The 19,508-nt window shown below is 41.7% G+C and overlaps 1 protein-coding gene and 1 long non-coding RNA gene across 7 annotated transcripts in view; one reads left to right on the forward strand and one right to left on the reverse strand.

Annotated features, from left to right (window-relative positions):
- The window catches only part of rreb1a (ras responsive element binding protein 1a), a 73,551-nt gene that overhangs the window by 3,641 nt on the left and 50,402 nt on the right, over positions 1–19,508 (reverse strand). For all 6 annotated transcript variants that reach the window (XM_015354591.2, XM_015354594.2, XM_015354593.2 and 3 more), the window contains 6 exons: positions 14,278–14,422; positions 13,264–13,403; positions 7,314–7,503; positions 4,042–6,655; positions 1,976–2,140; positions 221–952 (listed from right to left, as the gene is read on the reverse strand). In XM_015354591.2, the coding sequence (XP_015210077.2) occupies positions 221–952; positions 1,976–2,140; positions 4,042–6,655; positions 7,314–7,503; positions 13,264–13,403; positions 14,278–14,422 (3,986 nt within the window). The remainder of the gene's footprint in view (positions 1–220; positions 953–1,975; positions 2,141–4,041; positions 6,656–7,313; positions 7,504–13,263; positions 13,404–14,277; positions 14,423–19,508) is intronic.
- LOC107078267 (uncharacterized) lies at positions 14,300–18,244 on the forward strand. Its single transcript, XR_001479209.2, has 3 exons — positions 14,300–14,579; positions 17,390–17,470; positions 17,781–18,244. It is a non-coding gene; the product is annotated as an uncharacterized lncRNA (long non-coding RNA).

Genomic DNA, 19,508 nt, shown 5'->3' on the forward strand with positions numbered 1-19,508 from the left:
GCACAGCGCCAACATCCCAGATATCATACTGGTATATTCGCACCTGCACCACTTTGTGCTGGGTGTTCATGTCGCATTTAGTTTCTTCCTAAACCAAGCTGACTCCGCTTAAAAAGGAACAGATTATATTATCTTTCGTTGTCAATTAATGGCAGCAATGATAACGACAACACCATTTCCTTTACAGAGCGTGCAGAATGAACTCGGTGAAGGCGTTTACCTGTGTGCGACCTCATGTGCCGTGTCAGATCCTGCAGTGACCAGAAGCGTTTGTTGCACACGTTGCAGATCTTTTTCCGCTTGTCGGCCTTGCTGTTGCCGCCCCCTTCGCTGCTCTTTGGTTCCTTGTGGCTGCTCTCCTCGTCACTCTTTCCCTCCCCCGCGGCCTTCTCCTCCTCCTCCGAAACGCTCTCCGCCCCGCTCCCGTTGTTCTCGGCCTCGCGCGCCGCCGCCGCCGCCACCTTGGGCCCGTCTTGTTTTTCCGGTTCCCCGCTGCTCTTGGCTGCTCTGCCTGCCTCCGCGGCTGCTTCCGCGGACCTCCTGGTCACCTTCCTGTTGCTCCCAGCCTGGCTGTCCGGGATATGGGCTTTCTCATGCCGCGTGAGCGTGGCCGCGTACCTGAAACTCTTCCCGCAGCTCCTGCAGATGTGTTTGCCCTCCTCCTGGGAGCTGCTCCCCGCTGCCTGGTCCCCCTCAGAGAACTTGAAGTCGATGAGCTTGCTGGCGAAATTCAGGTCCAGGCTCTTGTTGCTTTGGGCATCGTCGTCGTTTTCCGTCTCCTCTGGGGCGGTCTCGGCAGGCCCGGTCTCCTCTTTCTTCTGCGTATTGTCCTTGGTCATCTCGGCCTTGTTCTCGCAGGTCTCCAGTTTGTGCTCTGCTGGCTCCTTTGCGGGTTCGGTAGTGGTCAGGTCCAGCACTTCAGCTGATGGAAGCTCTGTTTCTGACAAGCTCTCTGAAACAACAAACGATATGTCTCAGCTTGGAGTTATCCAAAAGGGGACAAGCTGCAGAAGTCACCTTTACGTACACTTCCTTTTTCAGGCTGGTGTGTCACAGAACAATCAAGTGATGCCCAGTCAAAAGTAAGACAGAAAGCTTTTCAAAAGTTTCAGGTGCTTGAGTGATTCCATTCTATCATTCATATCCATTATATAAGATCTGTAACTAATATGGAGAAGAAAATGTAAATTGAAAGCATTTTACCACAGAGTAATGAATATTTCAACTTAACTACCTTAACTGGGTTTCTGAAAAATGAAAAATGCACCTTCAACTACTTTACACCAGGTACCACCTACAGTTCCGCTATAAAGATTTATCTATATTCATCAAACGCAAACAATTTCTGATAGCACACCAGAGACTGACAGGCGATAATCCTTTGCCCTGGACATACTGCATAAATCTCATAATGGTACCCACTAGAGGGCAGCACACGATTGTAGAAGACAGGATCTGACAATGTCTTCTCAAATTACAAAGGTCATCTATAGATATTCACAGCCAATTTTATTAAGATTTATTGTGATAGCAGAAATCACAGCTTTTTTTTCCGGACAAGCGGAGTTCAAGCTTGTTGAACTACTTACTTGTCTAAGGAGTTTCAGAGAGAGGCATGCTCAGGTGAGATGGGGCTGACCTTCAAAGTCATACATTCTATAGTCTGACACTGATTACAAATGCAAAAGTTCAGTATGAAATGTTGACCGGATCTTTTTAAGTATGCTTTAATTAGGTACCTCCGTTCCAGCGATTAACGTTTGTCTTTTGTTGCAACATTTGGATGAGAATGATCTTGCGCCAACTTTTTGCACAGCTACACAAGAAGACACTGTGAGAATTCAGCAGATTACACCCTACCCACATCCTTAAGGAGTGGCAAGGCAGTGATTCATTTAGACCAGATGACGTTGTGTGATTTGTGATGGTAATTTTTGTTTCTGCTGGGAAACGGGGGGGAAGCCGTCGTACTTACCTCCACTTTCATGTGATCCTTCATCCCCTGTCTTGGATTTTGGGATGGTACCATTTCGTCTCAGGGTACGATTGGCAACTCCATGTTTACGCAGTAGATGGCGCTCACAGTTGGACTTGGTTGAAAAAAAGGCATCACATTTTGGGCAGGGGTATGGTTTCTGACCTGGAGCAAAGACACAGCTTGTGAGTTTCTCAATGGCCTGTTCCAACTTGCTTAGTATCGTGTTTGTTTAAGGAACACATTATTGCTAATAAATACATTTCCAACTATGTCCACACTGCAGTGGATGCCTGAATAACCTTTTTCTCCTATGAAACACAATGTTATTATTGCTGCACTGACAGGGGTTGAACTAGTCAAGTTTAATGCTTTCAGGAGATTCAGATCGGGTGAAACTGCTGTGTGGGTTTTGTCCGCTCTTTCTTTAATTGGAATTTATCTGTAAATAGATATGTAAAAGGCATAACCTTTATCCCTAGTGCTTCCAAGAGCCAACAATTTTTTAATTCAATTAATCAGTTTTCATGATTTAATTTACGTACTGTCAGGCCAATCGGTTTCTCCAAACGTTAAGCTCCAGTGTGCATTATGAAAGTAGTGGCATCCATTGGAGAAGTGATCTGGCCCTCAATGGCCTGCAGGTTGACATGTACCCGGTGAGCTCAAAGACTTGAACCTTTACTAGCTGAACTAGGAGGAGTAGCCCAGTTTGGAAAATCTGCTTAATAAAGGAGCTTTTCTTAATGAACAGTGTGAAAAAGCTTCATGAAACTAATGAAGACAAGATCAGCTCCCACCTTTTAGAAACATCAGATTTAATTACAAAACTGCAACTGAGTGACTATGAACTATTTTTATTTTAGTTAGCTATTGTATAGGAGGGTTTTGCCTTGTATCTGCTACCTATAAACACAGCAGCAAAGTTCACTGGGATGCTGTGAACTTTGAACACACCGGAGATAATGTATCAGTTCTTTCTCAGGTTAATGATTTATACTTGGCTCAACGGTCACAGACATGTGAAGTACCAAGGGGTAAAATTTATGTCTGGGTACTACAGTTTATGACGCACCTTAAAGATAGAGCATCTAACATAAAATATCTTGTACATATCACACGCTAACAGATAATAGCAGTGCCTTCTAGCACTTAGATGAGGTGAGAAAAATAATGGCATTCCAGCTATTATCTACTTGACCACAAGAGAAACCGACGATAAAACAGGCCTTTTAGTTCATCAGAGCTCTCACTAGCATCCTACAATCTAAGTAATCCTATCAGCTTCTGACTAGGTACTTAAGAGGTTTCCTGTTTGAAGAAATTCAACCACATGACTTTAACAAAACGTCCCAGCTTTCTAAGTCCTTTTGTTAACCCTTGGAAAATAAAATTACTTGTGTCAGTGTCCTTGTATGTTTTTCACATCCTATATCCTATATCCTAATATTGAATGATTGATAAATACACAAAGGCCTCTGTCTTGAGAAGTACAACCATTGACACTGCTATCAGGAGTGCTAAAATGCTTAGTCACCTCTGTACCTGAGCCAAGTGCAGTACCATACGTTCCACTTTGACTTTCACTCTGATAATGCACACTGAAGTAAAGGCTAAAGCTTAGTGCTTAATACTGATACTATCAGATATATAAGTATTGTAAGTGTTTATTTCTGCTCACTGGGACGATGGAGTGCTCAGTAAATGTTGTCATTAATATCCTTAATGAAATCAGGTATCCGTTATAACCTCATGAAAGGATAGGGCACCTTCAAGTAGTCATTATCATATCGGGTAAGGATCTACGTCAGCATGTGCAGGCTGCAAAGGTACAGGTAAAGGTTTATTCCATGCTGAAAGGTAAAGAAAACAAAACAAACACTATTTTAGGCTATGTTGACGAAGGCACCACAGCCAAAATGTAGTGTTTCTTCTCTTTACCTTTCAGTATGGAATGAACCTTTACGTCTTCCATTATCATCATATCACTGACGCCTGTGCTGTTATTTTAACATTGTTGCTTTGTTAATTATACTCTGGTGGCACTGTTATAGTCCACAACGTACCCGTGTGAGTCAGCATGTGGCGCTGCAATGAGCTGGCCCATGGAAACACTCTAGGGCAGAAGGGACAGGTCATCTTCTGCAAGGAGTTGGCGTAAGCATTCTTCTTCCCTTTCATTTGCCTGTCCTCCTGGGACTCTTTCTCATCCTCACTAGTGGGGCTCCGCTCTCCCTCCTCCTTTACGCTGGCAGGGCTCGACTGCAGGTAGGGACTGAACTTGTTGGCATCAGTTGTGGCAAGCATCTTTTCGATGCTGGCAAATTCTCCGCTGGATTCCAAGTCAATCCCACCGCCACAGGTGATATTGTTGAGGCCCTCCTTGCTCCTGGTTGGTTTCTTCTTGCATTTTTTCTTGGAGACGCCTAGTGGCGCCTCGTCCATGGAAGCATCCAGATTTTCCTCGGCTGTGGACCTGGACTCAGCGGCTGGCTCAGAGTCCACCTGGGGACCTGAGAGGAGCCCCTTCAGGTTGGCACCCTTCTCTGGTCCCACAGTGCCACTGCTGGGAGGAGCTTCTCTCTTTAGGAGAGCAGGAGCAGATGACACAGAGGAGATGATCTGAGCAATTGACGCCAAGGGGGGCAGTTCCTTTGCTGCAGACAGTTTTGGCAATGGTGGTTTTGGCCTGATGGGCCGGAGTACAGAAGAACTATTGAGAGCTGCTGCAGGAGCTACAGTGAGGGCAAGCTGAAACGGGGCTTGTAAGGCTGGGTATTGTTTCTCCTCTACTGGTTTGTCCACATCAGATTTGCCTGGGAAGGCTGATGAATGAGGGAGGTCGGAACTTGGAGATGGCTGCTCTTTCTTGATCTCAACAGGCAGGACTTCCTTTTTCTTCTCAGAGTTCTTGGGAATAGAGAGGTCAATGGGCTCCATAGAACATTCATACTGTGAAAGCTGGGGTGCATGGAGACCCTCCAGTTTGACAGCCATGGTACTGGTATTCCGGCTCTTGCTGGAGAAATCCAAAGGCTGGTCCATTTCAGGTGAGTAGAAGCTCAGGGTTTCCGATTTGATGATTTGAGGGCCTATAGGAAGAAGCCCATTTTGATGGAGTGAGCTAGGTTGGGGAGAACCACTTACTTTGCTGGTGCTGGGGATAAAGGTGGCAATTTGGTCCTCTATTTCCTTTTCCTGTACCTGTGGGTGCTGCTTGAGAAGGTGATGGATGCAGTTCCTCTTGGCAAGAAAGGCAGCACCACACTGCCGACATTCAAAGGGCTTTTTCTGGCAGCCGTTGTGGGTCCTCATATGGATCTGCAGTGCCCGATAATTCTTGAGGTCTTCTCCACAGTAGCGACAAACCGTTTCTGTGGCATCCAGCAAGTCGGAGGCAGTGCTAGACACATATTCGATATTTTTTTCAATCTCCTTGCGTGTAGCCTTCATGTGCTTCTTGCGGAGATGCCGCTCACAGTTGGCCTTCACGGTGAAGGGGTAGTGACAGACACGGCAGACGTAGGGCCTCTCACCGCTGTGTGTACGCAAGTGGCGGATGAGGGTGGCCTTATCTGGGGCAATGTAGTCGCAGATATTGCACTGATAGGGCGAAATCCCCAGGTGATAGCGGATATGAGCTTGCAGGACACCAGAGAAGGCAAAGACCTGGTTGCAAAATCGGCATGGGTAAAGCCCCTTCTTCCCACCCTTCTTCCCACCAGCCTCACTGCTGCCTGCATCCTTTTCCTCGCTCATCTCCTGTTTGATCTTTTGCTCGCTCTCCATGGTCATCAGTGCATCGATGATGCCTTCTTGTTCAAGCTGAGTCTTTGTGTCCGCCTGATCTGCTTTTAACTCCTGGGAGCTAACAGATTCCCTCCCTGAACTCTGGCTGCTGGAGGAGGACTCATCGGGCGATTTAAGGAGCTGGTTGGGGGGAGGTGGAAGGCTGGGACTGATACAGCCTGGTGAGGCCTGCTGGGCACTCATAAGTGGGGGTGGGGTAGATGTGGCCACTGTGGTGCGGGGTGTAACCAGGGGCTTTGGCTTCAGAGGAGGCATCCGCTTGTAGACAGACTGGGTGGGAGTGCAGGGGGCTTTAGAAAGAGGAGGAAGAGTGATCTGTTGTGGTGCAGATGAAGCCATCTTAAGAATCTGCTGGATGTCAGCTAATTCAACACCGGTCTCACCGGAGATAGGTTTTACTACAACACTACTGTCCGGCTGAATGATGAATCCCTTCTGGAAGGGCTGGAGGGAGAGAAATTTTAAACTGTTTTTCTGGGTCACCTGAGAGAAACTAGTGAGAGAGGTGGGATCAAGGAGAGGGAGGTTCAACCCAGTGATACAGCTGGCCTCCTGAGGTAGGTTAGACTTGGGTGGCTCAACCCGTATGACTTTGATATTCTCCAGCTCTGCAAAGGCCGCCTCCTCCTCCTCCTTCATTGACTTGGCCTCGGAGATGTGCTGCAGCCCCAGAGATGCCATGTAGCTCTTCTTTTCTGGGTTTTCCACTGGAGCCCTTTGGGGCTTGACGTTTTCATCTTCCTCGGCTCCTTTATGGGTGTGCATGTGCAGATCCAGGGCGGACTGCAGGGGAAAGGCCTTGTTGCAGGTCTCGCACACGAACCGATGAAACTTGCTGGTGCACCTCCTCAGATTGGTCTCGCACCACACCTGTGGGGAAGTCACGACAGGGTTATGTCAACGGGCCAAGATATTTTCTCGCATAGTGATCATTTAGTAATCTGTTTTATTATTCGGGAGGGTGAGACAATTTTACATTCAGTTCTAAATTAAAACTACAGCGAGAGCTACCATCCTCAAGAAGAGATGCTCATTAATGTAAATTAGACTAAACTATTAACTTCAATTAAAGGTAATGAAACGGCATCGTTATAAAGCCAGGAGAACGCAAATAAATGTTAAAAGTTCTTTTATTTATTCTACGATCTAGGTGCCTAAACTGCAGACTAAAAGAACATTACATGGTGGATTTCACAAATTTAGCTGGATGCAGAAGACTCACGATAACCAACAGAACAACTACCAAGTTTATTCACCCTTTCCATACCTTTTGCCCCTTTTAGCAGTATATCTCACAGGGCACTGTACAACAATGACTAATAAGTGTAACTGATAACTGATGAAAGAATGACTCGCATAAAGTCAAAGAAATAAGATCGGGGTAAAAATGTTAATTAAAAAATGAAAGAAAGTAGAAACACTGATAGACCCTACCTCTCTAACAGTAGATCTAAGACCATTTTACCATTTAATCTATAAACTGTACATAAACTACAGTCACATCTGAAATGCAGATGAAACCAGTTACCTGAGCAATGCGAGGAAACTTGCGGCAGGAGAAATCGATGAAGGCCAGGTCGTTGAAGCCCACGGAAATGGAGGGGTTGTTCTGGATGAAAGGCTTTCCAGAAGGGTCGGTGGGCAGCTGCCTGTGGACGACGGTGTTGTGGCGGAGCAGGCCGCGGTGAGTGCGGAAGGAGATGCAGCAGAGGTCACACCTGGAAGACACAAGAGTCTCCGTGTTAGCAGGGTACAGGCCCCTCCTGCTCCAAGCTCCGGCTCGGACTCAGGGGACGCTTCCCCATGCAAGTGAGTTACTGCCATTTGATACTGAGGTCCTGCTTTCAGAGGCTCTACAGCAGGAGGCCTTGATTTGTACAGTGTATGTAATACTTGTCACATTTTTCAGTCCCTTCCAAAAATGCATTAGATTACAATGATTAATTTGCTGAATTTGAACTTTTTACCTACAAAATTGTTCATAGGTGATCTGAGTATTTAAGATTTTATTAAATATATTCTCCTAAAAACTATGCATACAGCATTGGTAATTCATCAAAACAGAATATCACTGGAAGGGAACACTTTTGCAAGGTACTCTATAACAGCAGTCCACTGCTTTGTTTCTATGCACAAGATTCTTAGGCTATACAAGTTTGCTAAAATGACTGTCACTCGTAAATGAGATACTTTTATGAGATCGTTTTTACATTTTCTTTATTTCACCAAATATAACACTAGAGTGTTGGCTTCCCTCTACATATACACACTTGTATGATGTCTGAAATGACATATTCAAAAGAAGCAGGATTCTTGGAAACATCAGCTGGTTGATAGTAATGATTAAAAAAAGCATTAGAAAGCAGACTGTCACTTCTATCAGTTCCACTCCGCCAAGGACCTCAAAAGCAAAGAATGTAAGCAAATAAACCTATTAGCACATTTTTACATGTTATAAATTCTCATTCTTCCTCAGCACTTTAAACCATATTTCTCCATGGAGGTACTGCATTAGCTGAAAAAGGAACAAGTAAAGATGCATTTCCAAATAAAAAGTAGAAAGAAAAAAGTTACATTTCAGCTGTTGAGTCTCCTCTAGGCTGAATGGGATGTCTTTAGATGCAAAGCCTTCCTCACACCAAAAGGCGGCATACAGCCAAAAGGTGTTTCTCTTTCAGTCTACGTTTCAGCATGGAATTAAGCTCTACTTCCCCATTTCTCTATGAAGAGCAGAGTCAAAAATAACGGAATGTGAAAATCACCTTTTCATTTAATTTCTTTGAAATTAAAATGAAAAGTATACGTACATTTCTAAGCACACAAATTAAAACAGCTCAGTGTCTGACATCATGTCTAAACACCTTACTTTCATTTGATTAAAGATAAAACAGTTAATTTAAGGAAGACTAAGACAGTATCGGTAAGAATGTAAGTAAGCACTATGTGAATAGCAACAGAGCAACTGACAGGCTTTACTTTAATTAAAAATCCCGCCAAGTGTGAGAACCAGACAAGGAACACCCTTTGTGAATATGACTGTGTTTCAAGGGAGATTCTTAGAAATGCCTGTAGTGATTCCAGAGTTTTTTTCCCCACTTTAACATATGTATTGGACATTGTCCTTTTCTAGTATGATTATATAAACTATCAAACCATGCTCAAAATCTTCTGAAGTATTTTTATTGGAAAATATTAAGAGATTTTCTGAATGCATTTCTAAGATGTAGATGTTCAAATAATTCTATCACCCCTGCCAGTGCTAACCTTGTATTCATTAAGTGCTGAAAGAGGCAACTGTGGATTGTTTAGGACACGTATGCGCCTATTATCACCACGCCACTTATACAGGATATGAATAGGTGTCTCTAGTGCCGTAATCTGTTTTATCTCAGTTGACACTTGCTGTGACTCCACCGAGGTAATATTGTGTCTAATCACTGTTTTGCTTCCCAAGGGACCCAACTGCATTTAGTTCCCTGACCTCCTAGTGGGAGCTGGTGGTTGCTACTGATTTTGGAGCTTAGAGTGCTCCCCCTTGACAAAATACAGCAGATTTTTGTGCGCTGTTAAATAAGAAGCCCACCACCTGAGGGGCTTTTGGAATTCCCATAAAATACAGAGCCTTGAAATCACCTTCCAGTTACAATGAGCACCACGATGCCGGCTAGTATTGCTCTAACCTGTCAAGGCCGGACTTTTCCCACCACCTAAAGCACAGTGAGACACTTCCCCAAAAGCTACAGTTTAAACAGTGCAGCACCTTGTCTCTGTGCTTCACTTGGAGGACAATGGAGGTCATTGTAAATCCTGCTCTGCAGCAGTAGGTAGCAGTTACACCATCAGGCTCCTGAGCCCTCACATGATTAAGCCACCTCAGTCAGACCTGCCACTTCCAATTAACAACAGGTTTAACATCAGCTGTGAAAAGCCAGATTACGGAACAAAAACAAGGCAGAAAATACAGCTCTTGTTCTCACCATACTGTAGCAAGGATCTCCATTTCTAGTTTTGATTCCTGAAAGCTACCGAGTGGATTCAAGCAAGGCACTTTCCCAGAGATGGTAGGTCTTCGGTTTTGCAAACAACAATTCTTTCTATGCAATTCTGTCAGAGCCGGATATTTTATCATCTACTTTCTGCCACTGCATCAGACAGATGCTGGAATGTTTGTGACTCTGGCACAGAACCAGCAAAACAGCACATGATGCAAAAGAAAAAGTCAAGCTAAATGTGTTTTTTGCACCCTTGAATAGTGTTAGTGGAATCAGGAGATGGCGAACTATTGCTGTGGCTCTGCTCACTCAAGCAAAGTCGTTCTCCCTGTATTTTCAGCGAGTTTCAAACTCAAATCAAAGCACAGTCAAACAGAGCTGGGAGAGGCTGTATCAAGTCATTCTGCAGCTTGCTATCCATCTCCAGGGCCAGTCACCAGACGACGAGCAGCTGGACTCATCAGTCCCAGACGTCTGGTGCTGGAAAGCTTCCTTTAATACCACTTCAGCTCCCACCCCCTTCCTCCCTTTCCCACTATTCACCAAACAAGCATCGCGATTCAGGCCTCTTCGGCACAAGGCAGAACCCACACAAAGAGCACGACTGTCTGCTCGCAGCAAGACGTCGTTTCACCAGCGAACAAACCCTTGTGCGTAAAAAAAAAGGCAAAGGTAAAAAATTCACGCCCAGAACAATACAAATAAAAATGAAAATTACTTTTATTTTTAATGGCTGAGACAGACATGACAGAGTAGTGTCTTTACTCTAACTCAGGATTTATAAATCTTCAATTAATCCTTGCTTGATTAGCAAAAATGAATGGCCCACAAACAAGACTATACTGTAGCATCTGTCCAACTTTTAACTGCTTTATCCAGTTCAGGGAAAGATGGAACCTATCCCAGCAAGCACAGGGGGCAAGGCAGGAAATACCCTGGACAGGATGCCAGTCCATCACAGGGTACACACACATACACAGACACGCACACACTCTCACCAGAGGCCAATTTTCCAAAGCCAGTTAACCTACCAGCACGTCTTTGGACTGTGGGAGGAAACCGGAGCACCCAGAGGAAGTGAACACGGAGAGAACATATAAACTCCATGCAGACAGGACCCCAGGGCCGGAACTGAACCCAGGGCCCCAGCGCAGCTAGGCAGCAATGCTAACCACTGTGCCACCCTACACTGAAGTATATTTATCCAAAGACGGCAGGTCATCCTGTCTGCAGAAAAAAAAACATTTTGATAATCTCTTCTTCCTTGAATTTTAATGGTTAAAACAAAATGTCACTAAAAAAAGAACCAGTAAGTAACAAATAACTGTTGTCTCATATGCTGATTGGTATGATGTCAGAGGCAGAACCTAATAATTTAAAATCCCTGCAGGAAAAAGCTCACACCTTGACCTTATTTAATGCCACATTCCAGTCATATACATAGAAAATAGTGTTAGACTATTTAAAACCCCTGTCAGTTTCTTCTGTAAATGATGTTTACGTAAACATATTACCAAACACCCTTTCAAAATGCCTTTTCCATGGGCTGTGCGATTCCTGCATTTTCAGGCACGAACAAAATAGGGGGTAATACCGTCTGCTACACTACACAACATCGAAATATGACACCATTTATAATTCCACTTGAATACATGAAGAAGGGATAACTGCTCAAAAACTCTTTGCACTTATGACATTGCTTTATAGAAACGAGTGTCATAGAGCATACAAAGGTTGTGTTCTTGTTCTTGGTAGAACAGGAGGTGGCACTCTTTCATCTGAACCAGAGGTTTCAAGAACAAAACAGTGACAGGAAGGTGACAGGCTGCAATGTGCTCTGGGAGGTGCTCTCATTTAGGTGAAATGTTAAACTGAGGTCTTGATTATTTGGCCATTGAAGATCTGCAGTATTGTTTGCAAGTGCTGGATTTGTAGTCCTGGGCTAAAAAAGAACTCTTGGTTCACCCACCTAAATTCCCCCTTAATTAAACCAAAGAAGTAACTTCCCCCTTCTCTACCTTATTTACTGTATAGCAGAGTTGCAATGCATGACTCTAGTGGGGTTGACATAGTAATAAGTGTCTTGTACTTAAAGAAAGAATAACTGATATTTCAGACCTTGACACCTATCTTTCGGACTAAAACGACAAAACTGTTCGGAATGTAAAATTTCATATGATGGCTTCCTATTCACAAATTCCTATTACCTCACAGGTAATATCTTAAAACATGCCCTGGGACTAGAAAAGTGGCTGTTATTACTACCTTTTATCATTGCGTTAAGAGTACTTAATTATCCATAGGAGAACACTATTGCTTACTGTAAGTCAGTTAATTAGCCCGTTTAACTTTGTACATTACTTATCAAGACAAAAAAATGTGTGGAAATTGTGAACTGCTCAACAATGGCACAGAGCAGCTAAGTTTGTTTATTCTGACTTTCTCCTGTAAGTGATATCAAATAATCTGTTAGAAAATACTGCCACTATACCAACCACTGCCTGTGTTCCTAACAATTTTTAGAAATGCCTTTGAATAACTAGCTAGCAAACAAAGGTTCAAACTACTAAACTGAATACTTAAAACAGAGAAAACAAAGTTCACACTGAAGGAAAGCTTGTTTCACTTTTTGTTCACATTAATCAGACTGTATGTCCTTGAGCACCAAATATTTTGTAACAAAAGGCAGATTAGTGAGTACTAGACAGTGTTTTTGTGAACGAGAGAAAGAGTAAAATTTATTGCCCAACACAAAGAAAAACCTAACAGGGAAAAAAATGTGAATTATGATATAGTGGAAACTGATACCTCTTGCTTTACATAAACCATTTTAGTTTTAAAATACAATGTTTTTTTTCCAATTTGTAGAAAATCCCATCCAATTATGCATTTTGAGGTAACCTTCTGATTTAAGCCTTTCAACTCTTCTTGGCTTTGTTATGACTACTGTGTTAACAGAAAAATGATGCAGTGCCCTGAGACAGTTTTTTACGCATGAAACTACAGATGACAGCCGTTAGCATTTGGGTTTCAGGAAAAGCATCGAGCAGGTCAATGCAAATCTGAAATGTGTAGAGACATGTCTAGCCAACATTACACCCATTCACTAATTTCTCAACTCACAAGACTGTGGAGGGAAGAAATGTCTTTACTGTGCCCTTATTATGTATCACAATGAAAAGGGGATGGGGTGGAATTACCAGTTAATTAAATTAGTGTGTGTGTGTCTGGGGTGGAGGGGGACAGCAATAACAAAACAACACAAAAACAAAAACTTGGGACAGAGTATAATCGCCAGAGCTTGAATTATTGTCCATGTCTAAAGTGAGAAATCCAACTCCCCATTTGCTTGCTCCAAATGTAATGTTCATGTGAAAAACCAGGTGAGTTTTCAGGTTTAGGTACAACACGCAGAACTCCGAGTTAAACAAACCAAGTGCCCCTGTGTCCACGAACACACAACGGCCTGACTGAGCAGGGCGGTACCTGAGAGTGGTGTCTGGATGAGTCTCCATGTGGGTCTCCAGCCCATATTTGCATATGAACGTCTTGAAGCAGATGGGGCAGTGCAGTAGGTCCTCCTCTACTTTAGTGTCCTGCTCGTCTCCTGGGCTCTCTTCTGACGCCTGTGGGCGCGAGCACACAACCCTCTTTTAGCATACTAGCAGCTAGGCTTTCCAAAGTGCCTCCTTTACTTGTTGTGCTGTATTGCATCACCTTGTCAGCCCAGGGAAACTACATATAAAGAGGTGCACAGTTCCAACTGTCAGGAGTGAGGTTTCTCAATAAAAGGAGACCTTCAAGGAAATCTGTAACTAAAGATCTAGATTGTGGGGAGATAACCCATCCATTGAACTGTCCAGGAAAAGGAACCAAAATAAGGGAGACTCCTGATAAATAATGGAAAGGGAGCAGAGATGCAAAAAAGAACACAATCAGGTTCAAATTCTCAAAAAGCTTTTGAGAAGGGGTATTCTTTGACATCTGAAACAAATTGGAAAACCGAAGAGTTTTGAAAACCTTAATATATATCATCTGAAGAACTTGGAACCCTTTTGGGATGGTTGTTTGTTATTGAACCTCTCAAACCGTTAGGAGGTATTAATATCAGCTGGCCTAAACCGAAAAAAAGGACTTTCACAGTTATCGCTCCAGTACAGAATCTGCTCCACCTTTTCTGAATCACCTAAAACGCCACCTTGGATTTCAACACTATATTTAATAACATAAAAATACATTTTATTTTTCTTATTTCAATTTTTTCTTGCAGGTCATTCACATTTAAAGTTTTGCAGCGTCTTTCAGAAGGTTTTGATCACGAGCAAAAAGGCTTTGAAGATCACCATGTTAGAGCATAGTTGGTCACATGATAGCTGTCAGTCAAAATTCAGGGGTGGTTCCAGGTTTCCAATGAAGGAATAAAGGAAGAACTCCCTTCTTTCTTCCTCGACTGAAAAGGCCGTGGCTCTGTGCCACTCCTCTGTAGGCCGAGAACCCTACCCTTTTGCTGGGTGGATCCTCTGGCTTCTCTGTATCGCCCTCTTGGCTGAGTTTCCTCTTTGTTGACAGTCTCCTTCTCTTTGTAGGGGAGGGTGGACTGGAGGGCACCACACTGCTTGGGTCCTTATCATGAATCTTCATATGTCTGAAAAGAAGATGAGAAATGAAACATACGGTATGGACAATTCAGAGACACAAGACCGGCCTGCGTGTTTTTGGAAGGTGAGAGGAAACCGCACCACCAGGAGAAACCTCACATGGACACACAAGAGTCACAAGCAGACTCTAGAACACACCACCAGGTGAGAATCAAACCCAAGGCCTGAGAGCTATGAGGCTATTTTCACTCTAAAATATTTTAGCTCACCAACATTAAGCCCCCAAATGTTTTATCACATTTTTTAATGTAGAACTGACTGCTGCAATGCTGTATTTTACAGCACAATAAAATCTTAAAATCACCTAGCACCCCAAAATCTGCAAGATCTTCTCATCCATATGCCTTCAACAATTAATTCTGAGTCAGTGTTCCTTAATTCAGTAACAAATTGCTGGCAGTAGAAATCTGAACTTCAGATCTCCTAAACTGTTGAGCCTGGTTTGTACAAGATTTTTGTGTGGCTGTTTTAGAACATACTTTTATGGCTTGTCCTATGCGTATTGATTGATGATATGAATATTCTGAAGTTGACTAATAAAACTGATTATGACTAATTATTTCTACGGTATTTTTGAGTGTTTAACATTTGACTTTTCGGCAAATAACTGAGGAAGTGTTCCCTGCTGTTTAAAAAAGTGACAGTTTGCCAATGCTATATATACATATATAAATACACGTATTCGTTCTGTTTTTTCACACTGACTAGACATCCCATTGTACATTAATACTGCTTTATAATAATACAATAAATGTGTTATAATCTATTGCAATAACCTCTTCAAAAGGTTACAAAAATGCCTTACAGCATCCAAAGTGAAATCATTAATTGTAAAACTCAGAGCATTACATGAAAATAAAATTGTATGCACATAAATAATGCTTTCTTTTGAGTTTGCTTTTTTCAGCCTTGGCCATTCATTCTACTTATAGACAAAGATAAACTGCTGCCACAGACATTTTTGCCCCTGATCTGGACAATCTTCTCTTTTGCTGATGAACTGTATCAATGTAAAAATGGTAAAACTGGGAGAAGATTAAACAAAAGCTGAAGAGCAAATGTACAGCCTTTGGCTTACCAACCACCTTCTTACATTTGTAAGCTTTTAATTTCATTAGTTATACATAGAATATTTACAACTGTTAGGGTGAAAAGCTCTCTGAATGGAAAAAGCCTTCTCAGGGTTAGGAGCTATTTATCTTCTTTTAGTCTATAAATATGGACTCTATATTACTATATCCATTCATAAAAACTCAAAGGGAAGCTTTTGTGTCTTGTAATTTTAAAAAGCCCATATTTTATTCTCAGTAAATTCCACTATGAAAAAAGTACACATTGGTGACTTTCAAACATAACCAGGTTTCAGAAGAATAACCACACAAGTACTCTTCAGGGTTTAGATCACATTTTAACACAGATAAAACAATTATGTATTGTTCATAAGTAGTGTATAATATAAAGAAAAACACTTTTCAGTTCTATTATGCATTTTGAAAATATGCTTGCTTCATTGAGTCTAATCTTATATTTATAAACAAAAATGCTTTAGTATGGTTTCGTTGTAAAGTATTTCCATAATCAGCCCCTTTAAGGGAACAACTGTAGTTCTTATAAAGCGAGCTGCAACTTGCTGCTACAGTATTTTTTGGGTATTTGTGGAAAATGTGAATAGCTCAATGCAATTCATCCCTGACTTCCAATCTTCTGTACCAGAGATAAAAAAGAATACAAGCTTTTCACATGAAACAAGTGCACTGTCAGGAATACTGACTTCTTCATATACAGTCAACCTCAAGTTAGCCTAGAGAACGTACTTACCCACAACCCTAGGCTAGCTCAGCAAATTATACCCTGCACTCCTGACAACTCTCTACTGCATTGTAAGAGGGCAAATTTGTAATGTTAGATGTCCTATAAAGTAAGCAAACTGACACATGCCCAAATAACATTTATGCATATCCAGTCTCCTGGTTTTAACAAAGGTGTGGATAATAGACAACAGCTGTCATTCCTTTTGTCCTATGTCTTAAAATGCTGAAAGGTTTAGCTGCAATATAGCAGGCCAGTTGTCCTTTACAGAAGGCCTTAGGCTGATGTTTATTTTTTATGTGACAAGACAGCACAATTCAAACCGACGTCTTTGCATATGCAAATTAATTTAGTTTGAGTAGGCTTTTACATTACTCCTGCCAAGAAAAAAAAAACTTGTCTTAAAGAGGTAACAGAAGGCAAAGAGAAAGTTATGCTTAATAGAGTCAGAACATGTGGGTGGGGCAGCATCTGAGATGAACACAACGACTCTCAGGCTCATTAAGTCATCACAGTTCTAATCCCTTGTGAACCATAATGAAGTCTTGGAAGGCAATTTCCACACCAGAGCTTTGAGTGGAGCTTTTAGTCGTCTTAAAGCATTACAGCTTTCTTTTAGAAAGTTAGTACAGGTATCGACCTCTTTCTGAAAAAGTGAAAAGGAACCACTATGCAAAATAATGTCTAAACAACAACAAAAACAAATAAAATGTGTATAAGGGAGAGGTTTAAAAAATATATATTTTTAATTATTTCTATTAGACTGTCCTTTTGTGTCACCAAAAATAATTGAACAATAACAAAAGTAAATGCAAAAACCAAACAAAAAAGTAAGGGCAAAATCTGGGAAATTTCAAACAACACTAGAATCTTTTTGGAATTGATTGAGATTTTTATTTAACAAAATCAAGATGGAATAAGAAAGCATTTCGTTCAAGTTATTTGTATTAAGGATTTAAGAAAAGGAATGTAACTTGTGGGTAATTCAGCTAGAACACTAAAAACATAAAAGAGGAGAATACAGAATGTGTTCCAGCTCTAATGAGTTCTTACATTTACTTACTAAAATGTGCTTTGGAATAAATGACATTCTGCACACTCCACTCTGCACAAATCAAATCTTCGAACAAATGTTTTCTTTTCAGGAGCAAGCTAACACAGAGACAGTATCAAGCAACCCAAATTAGGTTATGAAAAGAAGGATCGTATACCTTTAACCAGACAAGGTGAGTGGGAGGGACTGTGTTTTGGATTTGGTTACTTAGCGTCTTGGGTTAAAGGTCAAATGCAGATGGATGACAGATTAAAACCAAGCAGGGCTGGAACAAACCATGCTGACTCGCTGGGACACGTTTCTCACCTAAAAACCTGCCATCCCGGTTTTACAAGGTGTGCGTGCTAATGGGAAAACAGCAGAAAAGTTAATCTGTGAGGCCCTGTGATTATGTTTCTGTGAATGTACGTGTGTACGTGTGCTTCTGTGTAAAGCAATGGCAGCTAGCCTAATCTTTCATCATCTTGGTTTTCACTTCCCAGCTACGTTATTATTAGCAAGCAAGCCCTGGCTACCCCCCTGTAGCACACTGACAGCAACTCTGCTAACTAACTCAGAAGTCTCCGGCCCGGCTACTACCTTGACACATGAGAGAGACAGGACTGATGGCCGCAAGTTTTTAATCTTCATTTCCTCTTTAGAAGAAATAAGTTTCATACTTATGTAGAGATTGTTCAAAGTAGTTTTGTTTTTGTTTTTTACTTTTTGTGCTTAACAGCTTTAACAAACATTTCAAGAGGCTGTAATAATGAGGTTTACAAAGGAACAAATAACAGAAGTGCTGAAATAACACAGACGTCCAGCAGAGATCTGCTGGGATGGATCCCTGCCACTACCCTAACGGGCTCCTCCAGGAATCTTTTTTTTTTTCTAAATTAAAGGATTTCCTCGAGAAATTCGGAGTTGTGGGAGTTCTGATAAACTTGGCCTTGAAAGACACAATTTTTATTTTTGTTTTTAAAAGGTAATACATTTCCACATATATTCATCAGAAATATCCACCATCTTCTAACTGCTCTATCCAGTACATGGTCACAGGGGAGCCAGAGCCTATATCGCCACAGACGCAAGACAGGGTACATTCTGGACAGGACACAGGGCACACAGAGGGCACACACAGACACAGAGTCACACACACTCACACCAGAGCCTGTATGTCTTTGAACTGTCTGGAGGAAACCCACTTGAACATTAAGTATACAAAATACATGTATATACATAAGCTTGGCAAACAGCAAACCCTAAAATTACATTTAATTAGTTAAAATGTATAGTTTTTTTCTGGACATTTTTATGGAAGTGGTTTATAAAATGAGTAAAAGATGAAGGAGTGAAAATGAATGTGCATATTCCAAAGTTTACATTAAAAATCAAACAAAGTGAAGAGCCTTTTATGAATTTCATCACCTGAGATATACATATAAGTAGCAGTTCTGGTATTTCACGTATTTTAAGAAAAAAATAAATAAATGCAAATTATGGATCCTTCTTTAGCTACTGAAAACTGAACCTTCCAAGTTGCCATTCATTTGAGCGCATTAACATGCTCTAATGACTGAATATTAAGGAGACAACTGTATTTGAGGAACTAATGTCAAAGAATCATTTTATGTAGTAGAAAGTCAGTAGGACTGTGAAAAGCATCTTAGGCTCAGTACAATGTGCTCTTTTTAAGACTACCATCCAAATATAGATATCCTTGGGGCAGGTTCTTACAGCTGTTACAATCTTGCCTAAATGAAATTCTCTGTTTAACAACAAGCTTCAGGGGTAAAGGTACATTTACAGGAGGAAATAAAACACACAATGACTCCTTGTTCACACAGTGGGTTCACTTGCAGAATTATTCCAGACTGCATTCTGATGTTTTCATTTAAAGTGCAAAGCAAAAAAGCAGACTTAAAAAAAAAACTCCACGGTACCACCTTGTGCTCACTGGCCACGTCCCTCAATCTGTTGCACTTAATTCCTAACAAAACAGAGCTTTTATAAAAGCAGACTTTTAAAGTAAGACAAGGCTAGGCCTGGTTCACGCTGTAAAAGCTGGCCTCTAGAATACACTAAGCTGTTCTTGGAAATGTGACTGGTCGACCAGCAGGTGGTGCTCTTTCCTCTGGATGAAACTGTTGGTTTCTGTAAATCACTGGATGCTGAAGAATGAGTCCTTCATGTCAAGTGAAGCTCAAGGTATCACGCCTTTGGGAAACAAC

This window comes from Lepisosteus oculatus, chromosome 6 (assembly GCF_040954835.1).
Source record: "Lepisosteus oculatus isolate fLepOcu1 chromosome 6, fLepOcu1.hap2, whole genome shotgun sequence".
NCBI classification, from domain to species: domain Eukaryota; kingdom Metazoa; phylum Chordata; class Actinopteri; order Semionotiformes; family Lepisosteidae; genus Lepisosteus; species Lepisosteus oculatus.